General features: G+C 40.9%; 1 protein-coding gene across 4 annotated transcripts in view; it reads right to left on the bottom strand.

Moving 5' to 3' along the window:
* Window positions 1–8,645: 8,645 nt before the first annotated feature.
* The window catches only part of LOC122563766 (nuclear GTPase SLIP-GC-like), a 147,118-nt gene continuing 136,281 nt past the window's right edge, over window positions 8,646–19,482 (bottom strand). For all 4 annotated transcript variants that reach the window (XM_087976961.1, XM_087976960.1, XM_087976963.1 and 1 more), the window contains 4 exons: window positions 14,927–15,035; window positions 11,482–11,615; window positions 11,113–11,200; window positions 8,646–11,029 (listed from right to left, as the gene is read on the bottom strand). In XM_087976961.1, coding sequence (XP_087833087.1) covers window positions 10,959–11,029; window positions 11,113–11,200; window positions 11,482–11,615; window positions 14,927–15,035 — 402 coding nt within the window. In that variant the 3' untranslated portion in view covers window positions 8,646–10,958. The remainder of the gene's footprint in view (window positions 11,030–11,112; window positions 11,201–11,481; window positions 11,616–14,926; window positions 15,036–19,482) is intronic.

Here is a 19,482-nt window from a genome sequence, read left to right as displayed (position 1 = left end):
GGTAGGGTGGGTCTCAATATTTTGCCTCCACAGTACCACCACAGATCCGCTCGGGGAACCTTTAGTGCTGAGTAGTTCCCTCCCTTCTCCGTTTCGGTAACATTCTTAATCTCTGTACATAATTTCAGCTCCCCCAAATCTCTCGACCGACTTGTACCTTGCCTGCGCACACACGATGTGTGATTTCCAACTGCGGCGGAAAATGTGGGGGGATCTTTTGCATCTTTCTCCTCCAAGGGAGTGAACATTAGAGATAGGGAGGTACAATTCCTATCATTCCATGCAGTCTCATCCTGGTACAGGGCTATCATACATTTCATGCCCTTCCTGTCTCGCTTCCACCCGAGCGGAAAGGGAACCACCTGGGCCACTGGCCTACCAGAGGCACATGCATAGCAATTGCTTTTGTTCAGACTTTTTACAGTATACTTTACCCATTCAACCCAGGCATTTGCATCCCCGTACCCAGTTTCTATTTCGATGGTCTGTTTCAAATCCGTTACCTTTATAATTTTTACTACTTTAGGATCATCGGGAGGGGTGAAGGGTTGTACCTTATTACCCAGTAATTCTATCCGTTTTCCCTGTCCTATGCTAATTTGAAAACAACAGCCCACGAACTCCTTCCCATTTGTTTTCATTTCAATCCCAAATGTTTCATTTAATTGTATCTCATAAGTGCCCCCCACCCAGAATTGCTTCATGCCATGTGGTTTTCCTTATCGTCAAGTATATTGGGTTACACTTCTTATCGAGACAATCGCGAGCTGGTCGGAAGGGGGCCCGGTGTACTGTGACGAGACCATTATACCAGGTACCATCCCCGAGGCCATCCCCATAGGACTTAAGATGTATCTCAGAATTGCGGTATTGTCTCTGATTAGCTACATTCCCACAATTTACTAAGCTACATATATCAGTGTCTATTACTTGTGGATTATCAGACTCAGGAACCATTAATAATACATATGAAAATGATATGTGACAAAATCCTAATACTAAGAGGGCTAGCATCATAACTCTAGACATTCCCAGCATTCTAATCATCATGCTGAAGCACAAAAAGGCTTAATATACAATCTTACAGAAATAATCCCGCGCTCGCGTCGCCACTGTATAGTCAGTTACTCAAAGTCTCTTTAGTCTGAGTTTTAGCGGGTCTTGCGTTGATTCGGCTGTCCAGACTTCTTCCTCAACTGGAGGGTCCACTGGCCCTTTGATCCGAGTATAATGAGTCCAGCCTTTCTCCACCGTCCTTATTGCCGTTTCGGTAGTCAAAAGAGCCTGATACTGCCCTTCCCAGTCCGGCTGCAATTTAGTCTCTGTCCATGATTTTACTAAGACCCAATCTCCTGGCCGGATGGGGTGAACAGCGAATTCAAGGGGCGGAGTCTGTGCCAATAGACCCTGTTTTCTGAGGAAAGATAAAGAGGACGACAAGCCCAGTATATACTTCTTTAAAAACAAATCTTTAGTTTCGGGAATTGGCAATTCTCCATTCGTTCCCAGATAAGGTAATCCAAATAAGATTTCATAGGGGGATAGTCCCAAATCTTTCCTCCGCCAAGGGACAAGCCCAAAAGGCATCCTTTAAATCTATCACACTAAACCATCTGTAATCATGAGGGATCTTACTTGACAACATATAGGGGTTTGGTACCACTGGATGCCTGATCTGTACTATTCGATTTAATGTTCTCAAATCCTGCACCAATCGATAAGTTCCATCAGATTTCCGCACTGGTAGAATTGGAGTATTGTAAGGAGACATACATGGCTCCAACAGTCCATCTCTAATCAGTCCCTCAATTACTGGCTGCAGTCCTCGTTTACCTTCTATGGAAATAGGGCATTGTCGTTCACAGTCAACGTCCCTTTTCCATTTTAAATTTATTAAAAGTGGAGGGATCTGTAGTTTTCCATGATTCCATTCTCTAGCCCATACAATAGGGTCTATCTTTCTCTCTGCATCCTCTGTCAACATTGCCAGTTGTACAACTAATTCCTTTTCCTGAATTCCAATCTCCAGTCCTAAAAGGATAATTAAGTCTCTCCCTAGTAAGTTACTTCCTATATCAGGGATATACAGCAGTTCCCCTGTGACCCTATCCTTAGGACCTTCTATCATCATAGGTTCAAATACCGGAACAGTAAATCCTTCCCCTTTTACCCCCGAAACAATAATTGATCATGTCGACATTTCTACCCTCTTTGGTTTAAAATTCAGCGATGACCGTGCCACCCCAGTATTTACTAGGAAGACTGCCTCTTCCCTACAGGGTCCCACCTTCAAGTTTATCAAAGGTTCCTGGTGGGCCCCCGAGGGCAGGAACCCCTGACACCCCTATTCTTCATCAAAATTCATAAGCGGAATTGCCCTTTCTTCCCTTTGTAGATCAGGACACTCCCGCCTAAAATGCCCTATCTTTCCGTAATAATAGCATCCTGCCTGTGGAGACTTCCATCTCTGCCCCTGTCGCCCAAACCCTCTATCAAATGCTCCCCCTTGTCCTCTCCCTCTCCCTCTCTGTCCTACATGCTGCCACCCGCTGCTCCGGTTGCTCAGTATTGGTTCCATTCTCCTCTTAACTACCTCATCAACCGTAGCTACCATCATTTTCGCCTTCTGTTTTTGTCTCTCATCCTCCCTCTTTACAAACACTTTCTGTGCCTCTCTCAACAATTCATCTAATGGTTTTTCACTCCACCCTTCTATCTTCTGTATCTTTCTCTGTATGTCTGGCCATGCTTTTGTCACAAAATGTACTTTCAAAAGACCCTGTGCCACTGGGTCCTCAGGGTTCATTCCAGAATATTTCCGCATTGAGTCCCTTAATCTTTGCAAGCAAGCTGAGGGAGTCTCATCTTTCTCCTGTCTAATTTCAAAGGCTTTAGTCAAATTCTGTGACTTCGGAACTGCCTCTCTTATTCCTTTTAGAATCAGGTCTTTCAATTCCCTCATTTCTTCTCTATGCTCTGGGTTTTGGTTTTCCCACTGGGGGTCTTTGAGGGGAAACTTCACCTCTCCCTGTCCAGCATCCCCATCTCCAATCGGATGTTCCCTGTCCCATATTTTAATAGCAGCTCCCCGTATAAGTCCCCTTTCCTCCCCAGTAAATAGTATATTCAAAATAGACATTAACTCAGCCCAGGTATACAGACTGGGCTCCAGAAATTGATCAATTTGTTCAGACAACCCCACCGGATCCTCAACCAGGACCTTCATTTCCTTTTTAAATGTTCTGACCTCCTCACTAGTGAGGGGGGCACTTACAAACCCAATCTCTTTGTCCCCTATGGGTACCTCCTGAAGGGGATAAGTCATTACGTTCTTCCCCTTTTTCTTTTTTTAAAGAAATATTGCAATATTTCTAGCTCCCCATAACTTCAAACACCAATTCATCAATTCATGCTTGACTAACCTTTAAAGCCTGTTCCTAACTTATAAATATATTTATATATTTACGTTCATTTCTTCAGTATTTAATAGTTAAAATGCAAAATGCATACAGTTCCCAATTTTGCAATTCACTGTAATTACCCAGTTTTAGTCCTTTAATTTAAATCCAAAATTAGTTTTCTTAAATAGTCCTGACCAATCATTGCTCAATTACAATACTATAGGTCGTAAAACAATCAGAGCTGCCTTAAAAGAATTTGTCTATTCAAGTTTAAAAAAACTTCTAATGCATGAACAATGGCTGAATCCACGGTCACAGATATTAACCATAGAATTTTGCTTTTACTACAATCTCATGTTGAACTGAAACTTCAACTGTCCTCCATAAATCGCTTTTACGTAAAGATAAAAGAGATTAGTTAGAAACTGATAGTAAGGCAGTCATGATCTGTAAAAAGAACAGGAGTTATCATTCTTTTTTTTCTTCATAATCTCGATAGAATCCTTAACCTTAAAAGAAATCATGTTAAGTTTCCATAATAAAAATCAGATTCAAAACAGTCCTGGAACTCAAGCTCCAGGGAATAAAACACAAACCTTCAATCACCAACAAACAAATGTTCACTCAAACCAAATCACAAAGGGTTAAACTTCCTACCAGCTGTACAGCTCTTTTCATTCACTCTCTCTCTCGCACATTGACATATAAATTCAGATATTTACAAACACAGTCTTTGTCCGATCTGTACTTTGGCCAGAAGACAGCGGGACGAAGAATGGATTCCTTAGTCCATACAAAGCAACAATATTTAATCATCTTTCTCCCTTGTATAAGTATTATTTTGCCAATTCCACAACATCCTACCCAAAGGACTTTCTGGAGGTATGTTGTAAGGGACCCCGCCTCCATTTCCATTGCCTTTTCCTTACTTTGTTTTCCCGGAGGCTTTTTCCTCACCCACAGCACAATCCATATTGAGTTCCTTCGTTAGTCCCTTATTAACTACTAAAACTCAATCCCGGCCACCAAGGCAATACTTAAAAGTCAATTTTCTTACCCTGGTCTGTGCACAGAGTTGCCTGGCCCCTTTTTTCCGTATTGTCTATCAACCTCCTATCACTGTCTGATTCAGATGTCTCTCTTGTAGGATTCACACCAGTCACCCAAGGGAGCAGACCAAACTGGGACACGAGACCGCTCCTCAATGGGGAACGGGACGCGTCTTACCAGTGTCCAAGGCCAGCCACTCCCCCTGACGATGGAAGAAAATCCCGGACAGCCTCCAATTGAAACAGTGTCGTTTATTTGTACACTTGCAAGTGGGTGCAATGTCTAATGCCAGGTAAGGCAATGACAAATGCACATCAAATCCAACAAACTCTCGAAATTTATACAGTTTGAATCCCCATATTTTTTTCTTATTTCATTGTTTGCCCCCTTCCTCCGCTTATGTCATTCATTTCCTTAAGACTGATCCCACAACTTCTGTTTATCCGGCCTTGTCCGTGACAAATGCCTATCTCTGGCCCCCGATAAGGTTGTTTGACGTCATCCCATCCTTTGCTTACCATTATCTGCTCCCTCCATCTGCGCTGCCCCTCACAGCATCTTATCACTAAGCCCTTTTAATTGGGGGTTTGTTCCTGTGTCTCTGTACAAGTGGGAAACAGATGTTTTTCCTGTTTGCCCATACATCTACCATTGTTCTATAATCATGTCTCATGCTAACATATCATTTTTTTGCTGAATATATATATTTCCCCATTCTTGTTCTGTATCAGAATTTATAGTTGCAGAAATAACATTAATTCATCTATATCCCACACTAGTGTTTTCACCTTGATTTGTGCTGTCTTTTTTAATTAAGCAGTAAACCCTCTCCCTCCTTCCTCCTCTCCAGCTTCCACATGCACCATTAGCACTCCTCACTAAGGTAAATGAAGTTATTTTCATGTTAGTACATTTATTTATTGTTTTTATTATTATTACTTGATATTTAGGTCATTTATGCATCTTATTTTACCTTAACCATGTGTATTTGCAGTTAAAAGTGTCTTGAAATTTTTTTTTGGGTCAAGAAACAGATTAATTCACTTTCCATTATTTCTTATGGGGAAAATAGTTTCGGAATCCGAACGTTTCGCAATCGGAACAGCCTCCTGGAATGAATTAAAGTCAGATTCCGAGGCACCACTATATACACAATATTCCAAATGTTGCCTAACTGATGTTCCATATAGCTGCAACATGACTTGCCAATTTTTATTCTTTACGTCCTGACTGATGAAGGTAAGCATGGTATATGTCTTCTTGACCACTTTATCCACTTGTGTTGCCTCTTTCAGGGAACTGTGGACCTGTATGCCTAGATCCCTCTGTATGTTGATGCTATTATGGCTTCTGGCATTTATAGCACATTTCCCTCCTAAATCAGATCTTCCAAAATGCGTCACCTCCCATTTGTCCAGATGATACAAAGTTAGTGAGATGGCAATCTAAGGAGGGTAGCCTTAGACTGTAAGATATAGTCAGGCTGGTCAGATGGGCTGACAAGTGGTGAATTGAATTCAATTTGGATAAATGTGAGGTAGTGCACTCGGGCAGGACAAATAAGTTGACAGAGTGTGGTGCTGGAAAAGCTCAGCAGGTCATGCAGCATCCAAGGATCAGGAGAATCGATATTTTGGGCAGGAGCCCTTCATCAGGAATCATGTTCTCCAGGAGAAATAAGGCAATACATGATGAATGGTAGATCCCTGGGAAGCACCAAGGATGAGAGGCACCTTATTGAGCACACACATTGGCCCCTTAAGATATCAGGATAGGTGGAAAAGGTAGCTATGAAGGCATATGGTAACTTGCCTTTATTAGTTAAGACATACAGTTTAAGAGCAGGGAGGTTGTGTTGAGAATATATAAAATGTTGGTTAGGTCATAGCTAGAGTATTGTGTGCAGTTCTGGAATCCATATCATAGGAGGGATGTGATATCACTAGACAGAGTGCAAAGAAGATTTATCAAGATGTTCCCTGGGCTACAGAGTTTCATTTATGAAGAGAGATTTGACAGACTTGGGTTGTTTTCCTTAGAGCAGAGGAGATTGTGGAGATATATAATATTATGAGGGGCATAGATAGGGCATAAATAGGGTAGACAAGAAGGAACTTAACACCCCCCCCCCCCCGTTGGCTTAGATTGAAGTATGGGGCAGAGGTTTAGAGGAGATGCGAGGAATTTGTTTTCACCCAGTGGGTGGTGGGAATCTGGAACTCACTGCCTGTAAGGGTGTTAGAGGCAGAAACCCTTGTAACATTGAAGAAGTATTTAGATATACACTTGTGATGCCAAGGTATGCAAATTCTATGGGCCAAGTGCTGGAAAATGGAGTTCGAATAGTTAGGTGGTTGTTTTTGACTGGAAGAGACTTGATGGGCTGAAGGGCCTTTTCCAGTGCTTTCTCTATGATTCGGTGACTAACAAGTCATTAGGTCACCATTAGGCGTCACATGTTTTTCCTTCTCATTTCATTTCAGCTAACCCAGCAAAATTTGGTTAATATCTGCACTGGCATAGCCATATGTATTTACCTCTCAGAGGTGGTAACAAATCTTCTTGACAACTGAGTGGTTTGCTTGGCCATTTCAGAGAGCACTTAAACATCAACTACATTGCTGTGGAAATGCACATGTTCCAACAGCAGAATTCCTTTCCTAATGGAAATCAGTGGATCAGATAGGCTGTTAGGCAATCTGCTGGCTTCATGATTATCATTGCTGAGACTAGCTTTTATCTTTCAGATTCATTTAATTAACTGAACTAAAATTTGTGTGATGAAATTTGAACTCCTGTTTCTGTTTCATTCATCTCATTCGCTTGATCAGTAACATACTAAATCCAGATTATAACAATGACCGAATTTTAAAACACAAATTCATTCAGCACTTTAAAACCAGTGGCCTTCCTAATCATTCAGTCATCACAAAGCTTCATGCTTTTATGTGTCATTGCATTTCATTTTGTTTCATTTCAAGTCGAAGGAATACAGGTAGTTGTGCTATACGGCAGTTTTCATCAACGCAAATTGGATGTAAAGCGATTAACGAATAGGGACACTGTTACTAAAGCTCCAACTTTTAAAACGTGTGTTGGCAGGAGATTCAAGATGGTGGCAGTCTGAAAAGTCTACTGTGTTGTACTCTGTGCCATACCCCAGGCAAGTTGGCTCCTACTCCTCCCCCATGAGCCACCCCTGAAGAACATTTTCAGCATAAAGCAGGCAGAACACCTAGAACCTTTTAAATTTGGATTTCGATGTTTTGGAGTCGAGATGAAGACTAATAAAGGAAAAGGAGCTAGGGGAGTGCAGCAGGCAGAGCACTCCCCTGCTGTGTCAGGTACTCCTGCAGCTGCTTCCTCAACTCCTGTGGTGGCGCCTTTGAGCTTGGTGGAACAGCTGCATCCACTCACAGAGCTAGAACTGATTACTGCCATGCTGACAAAGCATGAGCAGGAGATTCAGGCATTGAATTGACGTGTGGAAGCAGTCGAGCAAAGGACTGCAGCATCGGAGACAGAGACAGAGAACTCCGAGGGGCGGATCCAAACCTTGGAAGGACAGGTTCGGGCCTCACTGGAACAGGACAATGACCTCGAAAATCGAGGTTGGAGAAAAAAAATTACGCGTAGTGGGTCTTCCCGCCAATAAAATTTATTTTTATATAAACGTGTGTTGGCTATAAGGCAATTGCACCGCGAACACTTTAAGTGCTGGCACTTTATTGCACGATTTTTACATAGCAAGGGCTCGCACAAGAATGCAACAACTTTGGGCGGCACGGTGGCACAGTGGTTAGCACTGCTGCCTCACAGCGCCAGAGACCCGGGTTCAATTCCTGCCTTGGGCGACTGTCTGTGTGGAGTTTGCACATTCTCCCCGTGTCTGCGTGGGTTTCCTCCGGGTGCTCCGGTTTCCTCCCACAGTCCAAAAATGTGCAGGTTAGGTGAATTGGCCATGCTAAATTACCCGTAGTGTTAGGTGAAGGGCTAAATGTAGGGGAATGGGTCTGGGTGGGTGCGCTTCGGTGGGTCAGTGTGGACTTGTTGGGCCGAAGGGCCTGTTTCCACACTGTAAGTAATCTAATCTAAACTGCATAATAGCAGAACCTCCTGTAATGAAAAACACAGAAAAGCAACTTAAAAAGAAACATATTGGACTTGGAGAGAGAAATAGAGGCTGCAGAGCTGTTAAATTTCTCCAACACATTTTTTTATTTCAGATTAATATTGTCTTTTGTAAGCATATAAGCACATCCCCAATTAAAACCAATGTAGTAATCTCAAATGCTTTGTTATGCAAAGTCCCTTGGAGAACAGCAACCATAATATGATAGAATTCTTCACAAAGATGAAATAGCCAAATACAAAACTAAGGTCATGAAGCTAAATAACAGCAACTTTTGGGGTCTGAGGAATGAATTGTCAATGAAGGATGGAGGAGCCATACTAAAGGGGTTGAAGGTAGATTGGCAATGGTTCTTATTCAATGAATGTATGCATGAATTACAACAATATTCATTCTTGTCTGAAGAGGAAAGGTGAATCACAACATCTTACAAAAGAAATATGGGCGATATTAAGTCCAAAAAGTGACAATCATCTGATGAAGGAGTGTCGCTCTGAAAGCTAGTGTGCTTCCAATTAAACCTGTTGGACTATAATCTGGTGTTGTGTGATTTTTAACTTTGTACACCCCAGTCCAACACCAGCATCTCCGAATCATGACTTTTAAAATAAGTTTTCAGCAAAAAACTGAGATAACTAAAATGCCTGAGCTGTACAAAAATGATACAAAGTTGATGAAATGTACGGAGAATGGAATGTACCAGCAGTATTGATACAAAATGTTAAACTATATCTTGATGTACTATCGACAAAATAATGAAAAAGTCAGCACTAACAGGGAGGAAGGTTGCCAACATGGGGAAGGGGAAGTAACAAGGGTGGAGCGAAGATGGGCAGCTATCTAGCCTAGTTTGAGAGATTGGGTAATTAGGAGTCTGGAGAGGTGACCTCACTCAGCTCAAAGGTATAATTGTAAACTAACCCAAGTCTAATTCGCTCAATTGCTTTGTGCAGTTGCAGCCCGTACTTGCAAGTCCGTAATAAATTGTTTCCAGATTTGTTGGTCTCGTCTAAAATTTTATTGAGTTTGTTTCAAACAGTGAGGAAGATGCAATGGGGCTTCAAGGTGATTTAGACAAATCGAGTGTTATAAAGTGGAGGTTTTGCTCTATGATAACCAAAACTGAAACACCCAGAGAGTGGCCATGTGCTTTATAATATGTTAAAAGGAGTGTGCAGAGAGGGGCAATCTGTTTCTCAGCAACCTTTAGTGATTAAATCAAATAAAAACAAAAAACAAGTGACAATTTATTTATCTAACTCTAACAGCGAACAAATTAACTAAATTATGAACAATCTGAATAAATTCCTTCAAACTACCAACGATTTCTGAATAAAGCAAGATTCTAACGGTTTTTAGCTGTTGCAATAACTACAAGTCCCACACATATACAAAAACATAAATTATGTCTTCGGTACTTTCTATGTCTTCTCCGTCGTCTTCCTCTGACCGAAATGCCTTCTCCAACATTTTCTTTTGTCTGAAATGCCTTCTCCGATGTTGGTACTGATGTCATTCAGAGTATGCTTTCTCCAATACATAGAGGACTGTGAGAGCTGTTATCTCTTAGCAAATGGCAATTGGTTCTGGGGTCTCAGTCCAACTACTGCCTTGTTTATACTCATGATGACATAGTAATATTTCTTACGTAGTATTGATTCTTTTGTCAAGACCATCAGGTTTAAATTTAATAGGTTTTTGGTAACTAAGTGCTTGGTTTAAATTGATTGGCTAAAATCCAAAACTGTTATCTTGGTAAAAATGCTGCTTGGACTTTCAATACATGTTTCAATTTGGGTACTTTCTATACTGGTAAACCCATAAGCTGCTTCTCACAGACATAATTTTAAATCTCTAAGCATAGGAAAAGCACATCATTTTTAAAGGACCAATCCAAACTTTCCTCACTTTACAATTTTACACACAGCAAATCAAATGTCCTGTCTCCCAATTTGGAATTACTCTACCCAAGTTCACAACAATAGCTAAGCACAAGGCAGATGCAATAGAATGTGGCTAAACATGAAACTACAGTGTTAAAAGCAGAAGGGAAGAGCAATATAAAATGATAATATTTGTGGAAGTGTGAATGCACAAACAGGTCCAGGTAGCCTTGTACTGTATGCCAGTCAATGAAAGTAGACAGGTAGGTACAGTAACCAATTAGGAAGGCCAATTTATGTGCCACAGTGAGATCACAGCTGGACTACCGTGTGCGGTATCTACCTAAAAGAGGATATATTTGCTATTGAGGGAGGAGTATAATGTATCTTTCACTAATGTGAGAGCTTCACAAAATCAGTAAGATGTACATTTTTTTAGAAGGCCATAGTACTATAACATCAACTTCAAAGAAACAAACAGATCCAAAATGATTAGTCAGTGTCTGATAAATCCTTTACTTCATCCCAGATTAGATTTATCTGATCAAACTCATTTCGAAAATCTGCAATCAAAATATTGTAAAGGGTTAGTTCTAAATAATGGTAGCATGAATGTATGTGTGAAGTGTAGCCAGTGTTCAGGTACCTGGTAAAGGATTATGCCCAGACCACTGGGAGAAACCAAGTTCCAAGGTGATGGTCATTCTTCCATGAATTTCCTTCTTCAATTTCTCCTTAACATGATAAAAAAAAATGCAATGTAATATCTGTTCATTACAACTTAACACCTGCTTAATTCCCGATATGGAACAGAGCATGTATTTCAGCACGTATAACTCAGTACATGTACGTTATCTAATATGGAACACAATGAGTATTGCAGAGTGTGTATTTCAGTGTGTGTATATTATGTATTATGGAACACTGCTTTTATTTCAGTGTGTGCATCTTACTTAAATACACAGCATATATTGGTAAACCTTCAGCCAGAAAACAGTATGAATCTGTAAGAAACCTTCATGTCATTGAATTGCTCCATCGCACTGTCTCTTGCATCTTTGAAAAACTCCTCATGCTTTTGTTCAACATGATCCTTTAATATCTTCTTCATGAAAGGCAAAACACCAGCACCTTTCTTTTGTGCAGCTTCTGAAACGTAAAAATAATTATTTTCATTCTTAGGATGTGCACTTCATTGAAAAGATCAGAATTTATTACCCATTCCAAATTTTCTTTGAAGGTGGTAGTCAGCTACTTTCTTAAACCTCCTTTCTTGAGGTTCATGGATACCTCCGTTGCTGTCAGCGAGGGAGTTCCACATTTTTGACAGTGTGATGGATTGTGTTACATTTCTAAATCAGAATGGTGTATGGCTTGGATGCGATCTTGCAGATTTCTCATGCATTTGCTGCCATTGTCCTTCAAGGTGACAGAGGTCATGGTTTAGATTATGCTAACTGACAATCCTTGGTGAGTTTCTGACGTGTATCTTGTAGATGGTACACACTGCTGCCACTGTGCAACACCAGATGCCTGAAGATCAGCAGTGTGCAGCTGAAGTGCAACTAAGGCACAACAAAATAATTTTCAAATAACTCAAAAGGTTGTGCATTGGGTCAACCTGTTCAGAGATGTCCTGATGTGGAGATGCCGTTGTTGGACTGGGGTGTACAAAGTTAAAAGTCACACAACACCAGGCTATAGTCCAGGCTATAGTACTAGCTTTCGGAGTGCTGCTCCTTAATTAGGTGGTTGTGGAGTACACAATTGTAAGATACAGAACTTATAGCAAAAGTTTACAATGTGATGTAACTGAAATTATACATTGAAAAATACCTTGATTGTTTGTCATCATACACTTCCAAAGCAGGTGGAACTTGGTCCTTGGCCTCCTGAACCAGAGGCAAGGATACTATCACTGCAGCACAAGACCCCTCCTGCGTCTGCTTTTTATTCTCTATTATTATAGCCGGATGTGTTTTATACACAATTGAATGGATTTCCCACCATCAAATCACAGACTTTTTTTTTGTTTTTAAGCTATTAATGTCTACCAGTAATCACCATGTGGTCAATCAAAAATTTACAAGCAAAACCTGTTCGGTTTTCCTTTCTAAACACTAACTACCACAAGTAAACACCCAGATAGCCAAGTAAATATTCAAAAGCAAAGCTTACTATGGGCAATGCAAACTATCAAAGGTGAGTGGGAAGGGACTCAACAAGAATGGAATTGGAATAGGAGATAAAATACTGTATTCCCTGCGGTGTGCATCTTTCTGTAAAGGCATCAAGAGCTTTGATGGACACCACATGTTTCTTCTCCAAGGACACCCAGGCACCAATGTAAACGTGGACTGGAGGTCTGATGTATAATGGGCTCAGGTGATGATCCACAGTGACTTGGCTGCTTGGATTCAGAACTGGCTAGCCAGTAAAAGGCAGAGAGATGGGGAGGAAGGGTTTTTTTTGACTGGAGATCCAGGACAATAGTATTCTGGAGGAATCCATACAGAGACCTCTGCTGTTTGTGATTATATATAAATGACTTGAACGAAAATATAGATGGGTGGGTTAGTAAGTTGCAGACAACACAGATTGGTGAAGTTGTGGATAGTGTAGAAGGTTGACAAAGGATACAGCAGGATAAAGATCAGTTGCAGACATGGTTGGAGAAATGGCCGATAGAGTTACATCTGAGTAAGTGAGAGGAGCTACACTTTGGAAGATCAAACATTAAGAGAAAGTTAATGTCAGGATCTTGAACAGCATTGATGTACAGAGGGATCTTGGGGTTCAAGTCCATAGCTTCTGAAAGTGGCCTTGCAAATACATAAGTTGATATAGAAGACATATAGCATACTTGCTTTTATTGGTTGGGGAATTGAGTACAGGAGCCAGGATGTCATGTTGCAGCCTTATAAAACTTTGGTTAGGCCATACTCAGAGCATTGCGTTCAATTCTGGTCACTACATTACAGGAAGCATGTGGAATCTTTAGAGAAGGTTTATCAAGATGCTGCTTGGATTAGAGGGTGTGGGAGCTAGAAAACCTTGGGCTCTTTTCTTTGGAGTGGCGGAGGCGGAGACTTGATAGAAGTTTATAAAATTATGAAATGCATCAATAAGATTGACGGTCAGAATCATTTTCTTAGTGTTGAAATGTTTGATAATAGGGGACATGCATTCAAAGTGAGAGGGGCAAAGTGCCTCTATGCTCTCACTCGCATCTCCTCCTCCTCACTTGGCTTGTCACTCAGTTTCCCATGCCTTCTCCATCTTAACCTCCATCCAGTTTTGATATCTTTAGCTTGTCCAATGTTGGAAAGCTGAAGCAGAGACAGTCACGACAATCAGTCCCAAAACACGGACCTGAATCCCAGTATCACCAATGTTTCCCCTCCCTTGCCCCTCAAAATCCTGGTCCTGCTCTCAGCATTCACACTCAAATCTCAGCCTGGCCTCGTTCTTGACCAATGCACCCACTCCCATTCTCACCCCTATATAACTCTAGCCATAGTTTGTTCCCAACAAATGCAGGTGTTCTTGTTCCCGATAGTGAAAACTCCTAAGACATAAATATTGAATTATTTAAGATTACAACGTCACAGCATTGTTACAGTGCCACTTGTGCTTGTACTAGCTCTCTGAACGAGTGATTCACTTTCTTTCTGGAACCCTGCACATTCTTTTTGTTCAGATAATTATCTAATTCCCTTTTGAATGTTTGAATTGAGCCTGCTGACCCTACACTTCTCAGCCAGTACAATTCCAGATCTTAACCACTTGAGTGAACCTGCATCTACCACGTTCTCAGACAATCCATTCCAGACCCTAACCACTCGAGTGAACCTGCCTACCCCACATTCTCAGACAGTACATTCCAGACCCTGTTCACTCAAGTGAACCTGCCTCCACCACACTCTTCACAACTGAGCAACAAATGGCTGTTTCAGGAATTACCTTAAATGTTGCAGCTTGAACAGAATTGACAATGATCCTGAACAGCACCAGGAAGACAGCCCAGTGCAGGCAACACATTGCAGGCTAAGCACTGCTGAAGGTCTGACCTCTGGATTTCTCATTCATGTTAGACCAATTAGATTGAGGGCAGAGTCAAGACAGAACAGCTGTTTAACAATCCCCCAGGCAGCCAGCGGGAAATAAAAGAAAAGGGCATAATTCTATGAGCTTAAAGCTAGAATTCTGTCAAATGGTGAAAGTTGTGTTCTTGTACCTGCAATATTGACATGACCGTCTATATATGTTTTAGACATGGTTGTATCTTAATAAGGATTCAGTGATGGCAACAAACTGAATGTCATCTGGACTAAGCTGGATGGTCACATTGGAGATAGTCAGTAGCTCCTGGACACATTATACCTCTATGCCACTGTACGTGCCTCAGCTATTTTACACAGTCAGTGTTCACAAGGCCAGCCATTTAAAATAGACAGTACCTTTATATGCTGGTTTCATTGAACATTGAACAGACAGGTTAGGGGCATTATAAAAATGCTGTTTTCTTTCAGTTATCTGCTTTGTCAAGTCGTAAAATAGTCCGTTGATCTGTCAAAAAATAAAGGTTGTTAATATCATATTGTATATCCTGGTTGGTGTAACACATTGTTTGTAGTTTGTAAATGCACAAGTAGTTCATAGCTTCTGTTTCAATTTGCCAGCAATAATGTGTTTCATTCAAAATAAAGATGGCTTTATTTTGCTGTTATTACATCACATACAAAGACAGTTATTTGTGGGCTCTAAGTGGGAAACTCCAGGGTTTTTGAAGACCCTGCCAATATCTACCACAAAACATTCACATGAACATTTTTCTCTTCCATTTTCCACTGTATGAGGAAACCAACAGCACAAGACTACTGAGCTATCACAGACTTGATCAGTACTTATTAGGGATAGGAATCAGTGCTTCCCAAATCACTTCCTATCATGTCTCACAGCCAGGTTTTCTGAGCCCTAAGAAAAAGAACACAAGCAATTTCACATGTTACAACAGTTAAAGCATCTTTCATTTAGTGAGCCAGAGTAAGTTGTCAGTGTGCATAAGTACACAATCCTTAAAACAACATTAACAAGCATAATATAAATGTATTATTGCAATATATTAGTAGCATCTGATTTCATTATTAAGGTACCACATATTAGGCAATGTAATAGCCCAGGATGTTGGGTTAGTATATTAGCACAGATGGAGCACTGGCTAACTAATAGAAGAGATAGAGTTGGGAAAAGGGGGATGGCATAGTGCTACAGGGATCAGTTCTGGGGCAATAATTATTTTCAATGGGTATTAATGATTTCGATGAAAAAAGTGAATGCACTGTAGCAGATGTTTGCAGATGACAAAAATAGATGGACAAAGTTAAAAATCTCACAACACTAGATTATAGTCAAACAGTTAGTGCTTCCAAATAAACCTATTGAAGTATAACTTGGTGTTGTGTGATTTTTAACTTCGTACACCCCAGTCCAACATCAACACTTGCAAGTCAAAATTGGGTGGAAATACAAGTGATGAGGAAGACACGGAGTGATAAGAGAGTTCATTGAGTGGCATAAATTTGACAGTTGGAAAATAATCTGGCAAAATATGAGGTAATGCATTTTGGCAGGAAGAATAATTGCTGATTATTTAAGTGAAGAAGGCCTGTGGAAAGTTACACAACAGAGGGATTTGTGCAACTTTATGCATGAATCACAAAAATCCAGATTGAGTCGCTTATAGGGAAAGCTAATGGAATGTTGGTCTTTATTTCGAAGAGAATAGAGTATAAAAGTACGAAGATTTTATTAAAACTATACAAGATACAAGCCAGACCACAACTGGAACCTTATCCTTACTGCACCTTATCCTAATGGCCTTAATCCCTTTGCATATTTTAAGATGTTTCCTAAAACCCCCCGTTGTGTTATAAACATTCTTACAATATTTACACGTAAAATCGTCTATGGGGTAGTTAACAATTATTTCTAATTCCTCAGGTTTCTCTACACTTATTGGATGGACAATCCTTTCATCCCCTCTCTCATCCTCGCTCTCCGGAACTCTGCTACACTTAAAATTAAATGGCCCTTTAAAACTCGAATTAAAAATTGTCCAGCTCTTGAGTGGACTGCGCTGTAGAGGGGCCTTCTCTCTCAGCCTATCCATTCGAGTTTCCATAGTACTGTTCTGGGCACTATTATCGGTGTCCCCGTGCCTGCCCGAGGACAACCTGGCCGGAACAAATCGTAAGGTCTCGTCCGTCTGGGTCTGGACTGAGACGGATTGAACAATTCGGGTTTGGCTTGCACACTTTATGCACGGGGCCGCCAATAGCCACCGTGCGGGGCGGTTATTTACCCGGTCTCCCACCCAACCGGATATCCTGGAATCAGCCATAACGCCTCAACCAAATTTAGTTTTTCTCGCAGACCGAAAGGTCACCAGCCGTCTCGTATCTTTCACAAAAACGGAAACAGGTCGTATTCGCCGACCTACTCCGAGTAACGCTCAGACAACGGTAAAACGATAAAACCGTCCGTAGGACAAAGTACAGGTAAAACCAGGTAAAACCAAAGATAACCAATGATAAAACAATGGTAAAACAATGGTAAAACACTGATAAAAACCAGACTAAGATGCCAACAAACAGCTTAAAATCGCCACCGTCAAGAGCCTCCTCGTTTCGGTCGTTACCGGGGGGAACCACGTGGAGGTTCGACCTACTTTGCGGTTGATAAATACGTAAAAACAACTGCAAAGGTGACTACGCAGGCAGTGGTCCGAGACCAAAACCAAAACACACTGTAGTCACATCCCTTTTGGGCCTTTATCTAAGGGAAAATATATACTGGCATGGAGGGATGGTCTTATAAGGTGAGGTTAGAAACATAGAAAATAGGAGCTAAAAGAAGCCATTCGTCCCTTTGAGTTCCTTTGTGACTGGTCATCCAACCTTGTACACCGTGTTTGCTTGCTCCACACACCCTTTAGTCCGAAGAACTCATCTAACTCCTTCTTGAAAACACTCAACATTTTTGCCTCAACTGTGTTCTGTGGCAGAGAATCCCACAAATTGTTCTCATTAGAATCAAGAAGAATGAGGTGACCTTATTGAAACATCCAAAATTGAGAAAGAAATAATTGGCAATCTAGCTATGCGAGACCCCTTGGGGAAAGTATGATAACTTGTTAAAGTGGAGATAACCTCAATTATCCAAACATCAATTATCTGAATTTCAGATTATCCGAACAAGATTGCAAGGTCCCGTAAAGACGCAATCAGTTATCCGAACAATCCGTTATCCGAACTCTCAGTTAACTGAAAAAGATACTCCCCGCCCGTCTTGTTTGGATAATCGACGTTGTTCTGTCATTGATTTTGAGATTCAGGTCCTAATCTAAATAAAGAAAACTCAGTTGCATATAGTGTATGCTGTCTGTGATTAATTGGGAAACATTACTTAAAAGGATGATAATGGATAGGCAATGGCAAACTTTAAAGGGAACCTGGAGGAACCATAACAATTTTCATTCATGATTTGCATGAAAATAAAATGGGAAAAGGGCCCAACTGTGCCAAACAAGGGAAGTCAGGGATAACATTAGATCCTAGAAAGGGGCATATAAATTGGCTGATAAAAGTAGCAGATCTGTGGCTGGGGAAGAATGGTCTGCAGTCAGCACTGCAATGAAACAGTCCAGCAAGGGTGGCCTGCAGTCAAAATCACAGTGAAGCAGACTGGAAAGAGTGTTACAGTCAGCATTGGTGTGGAGCAGACTGGGAAGAGTGGCCTGCAGTTAACATCCCAGTGAGGCATAGTTACAGAATGTGGGAGTTCAAGGATACTAGTGTGATCCTGAGCAAACATATTTACAATGGAGTGGAGATGGAGGTTGACACTGCTTACTGCAGCAAGGAGCATGACTCCAGATGCTGAGTTGTCTGCCCAGTGTCGAGGTTCTGGGTATCTGCCGTGGAGGAGAACTTGCAGTGGGAGAGAGAAGATTCAGTTATCATGGTTCATGGAGCCACCATTGACTGAGGTAGAACTACAAAAGAGGTTCTGCATAGCCAGTACAAGGAGTTAGGCATCAAATTAATTAGCAGAACTTCAAAGGTAATAATGTTTAGATTATTACATGATCCAAGTGTGAATTGGCATAAAGGCAGTTAAAGGATGTGCGCCTGAAAGACTTGTATGAGAGAAGTGGGTTCCAGTTTTGTGGGATGGTCTATACCTGAACATACTGGGACAGGTGTTCTTGTCAGCTGCATATCTAGAGAAGCAGAGCAGGTTTTAAATAAAATATTGACTGCAAGGGCCCAAATTTGGGAAGCTGTGGTGAATCAGTGCGTCAAAAGTAACAGGAAAGAATGAATGATAAACAGACAGTAGCAGGTAGGGATAGAATGCAGAAGGACGCCAGGAAGAATGCAGACCTAATAATAAAAAATGTAAGAATACAGGTTACAAAAATGATAAAAGGATAAAAATTAAAGGACTGTATTTGAATATACATACATTCAAAACAACATAAATGAACTTGTGATATAAATTGAGATGAATAAATATGATGTAGTGTATATTACATGAGGCATGGCTGAAAGGTGACCTAGATTGGATCTCAATATTAAAGAGTTTGTGATATTTAGGATGAACAGAAAGTGAGGCAATTGTGGAGGACTGGCTCGGTTAATCGAAGATGATATCAGCACGATAGAGGGGTATGATCTTAATTCAGGAAACTAGAATATAGATGCAGTCTGGATGGAGATGAGGAATGTAAAGAAAAGAGGTCACCTCTGGGAGTTGTGTAGACCCCCTAATAGTAATCACATGGTAGAACAGGGTATCAAGAAGAAATGATGGAAGATTGTCAAAAGAGTACAGCAATTATCATGGGGGAATTTAACTTTTATATAGACGGGAAAAAGTTGTCTGGGAGAGGAATTCATTGAATGTTTTTGGGACAATGTCTTAGCATGTTATGGCACCAATCAGCCTCTAC

This window comes from Chiloscyllium plagiosum, unplaced genomic scaffold, assembly GCF_037043375.1.
Source record: "Chiloscyllium plagiosum isolate Xiang-an unplaced genomic scaffold, Cpla_swu_hap1 HiC_scaffold_30, whole genome shotgun sequence".
NCBI classification, from domain to species: domain Eukaryota; kingdom Metazoa; phylum Chordata; class Chondrichthyes; order Orectolobiformes; family Hemiscylliidae; genus Chiloscyllium; species Chiloscyllium plagiosum.
This window is presented reverse-complemented; position numbering and strand designations above follow the sequence as displayed.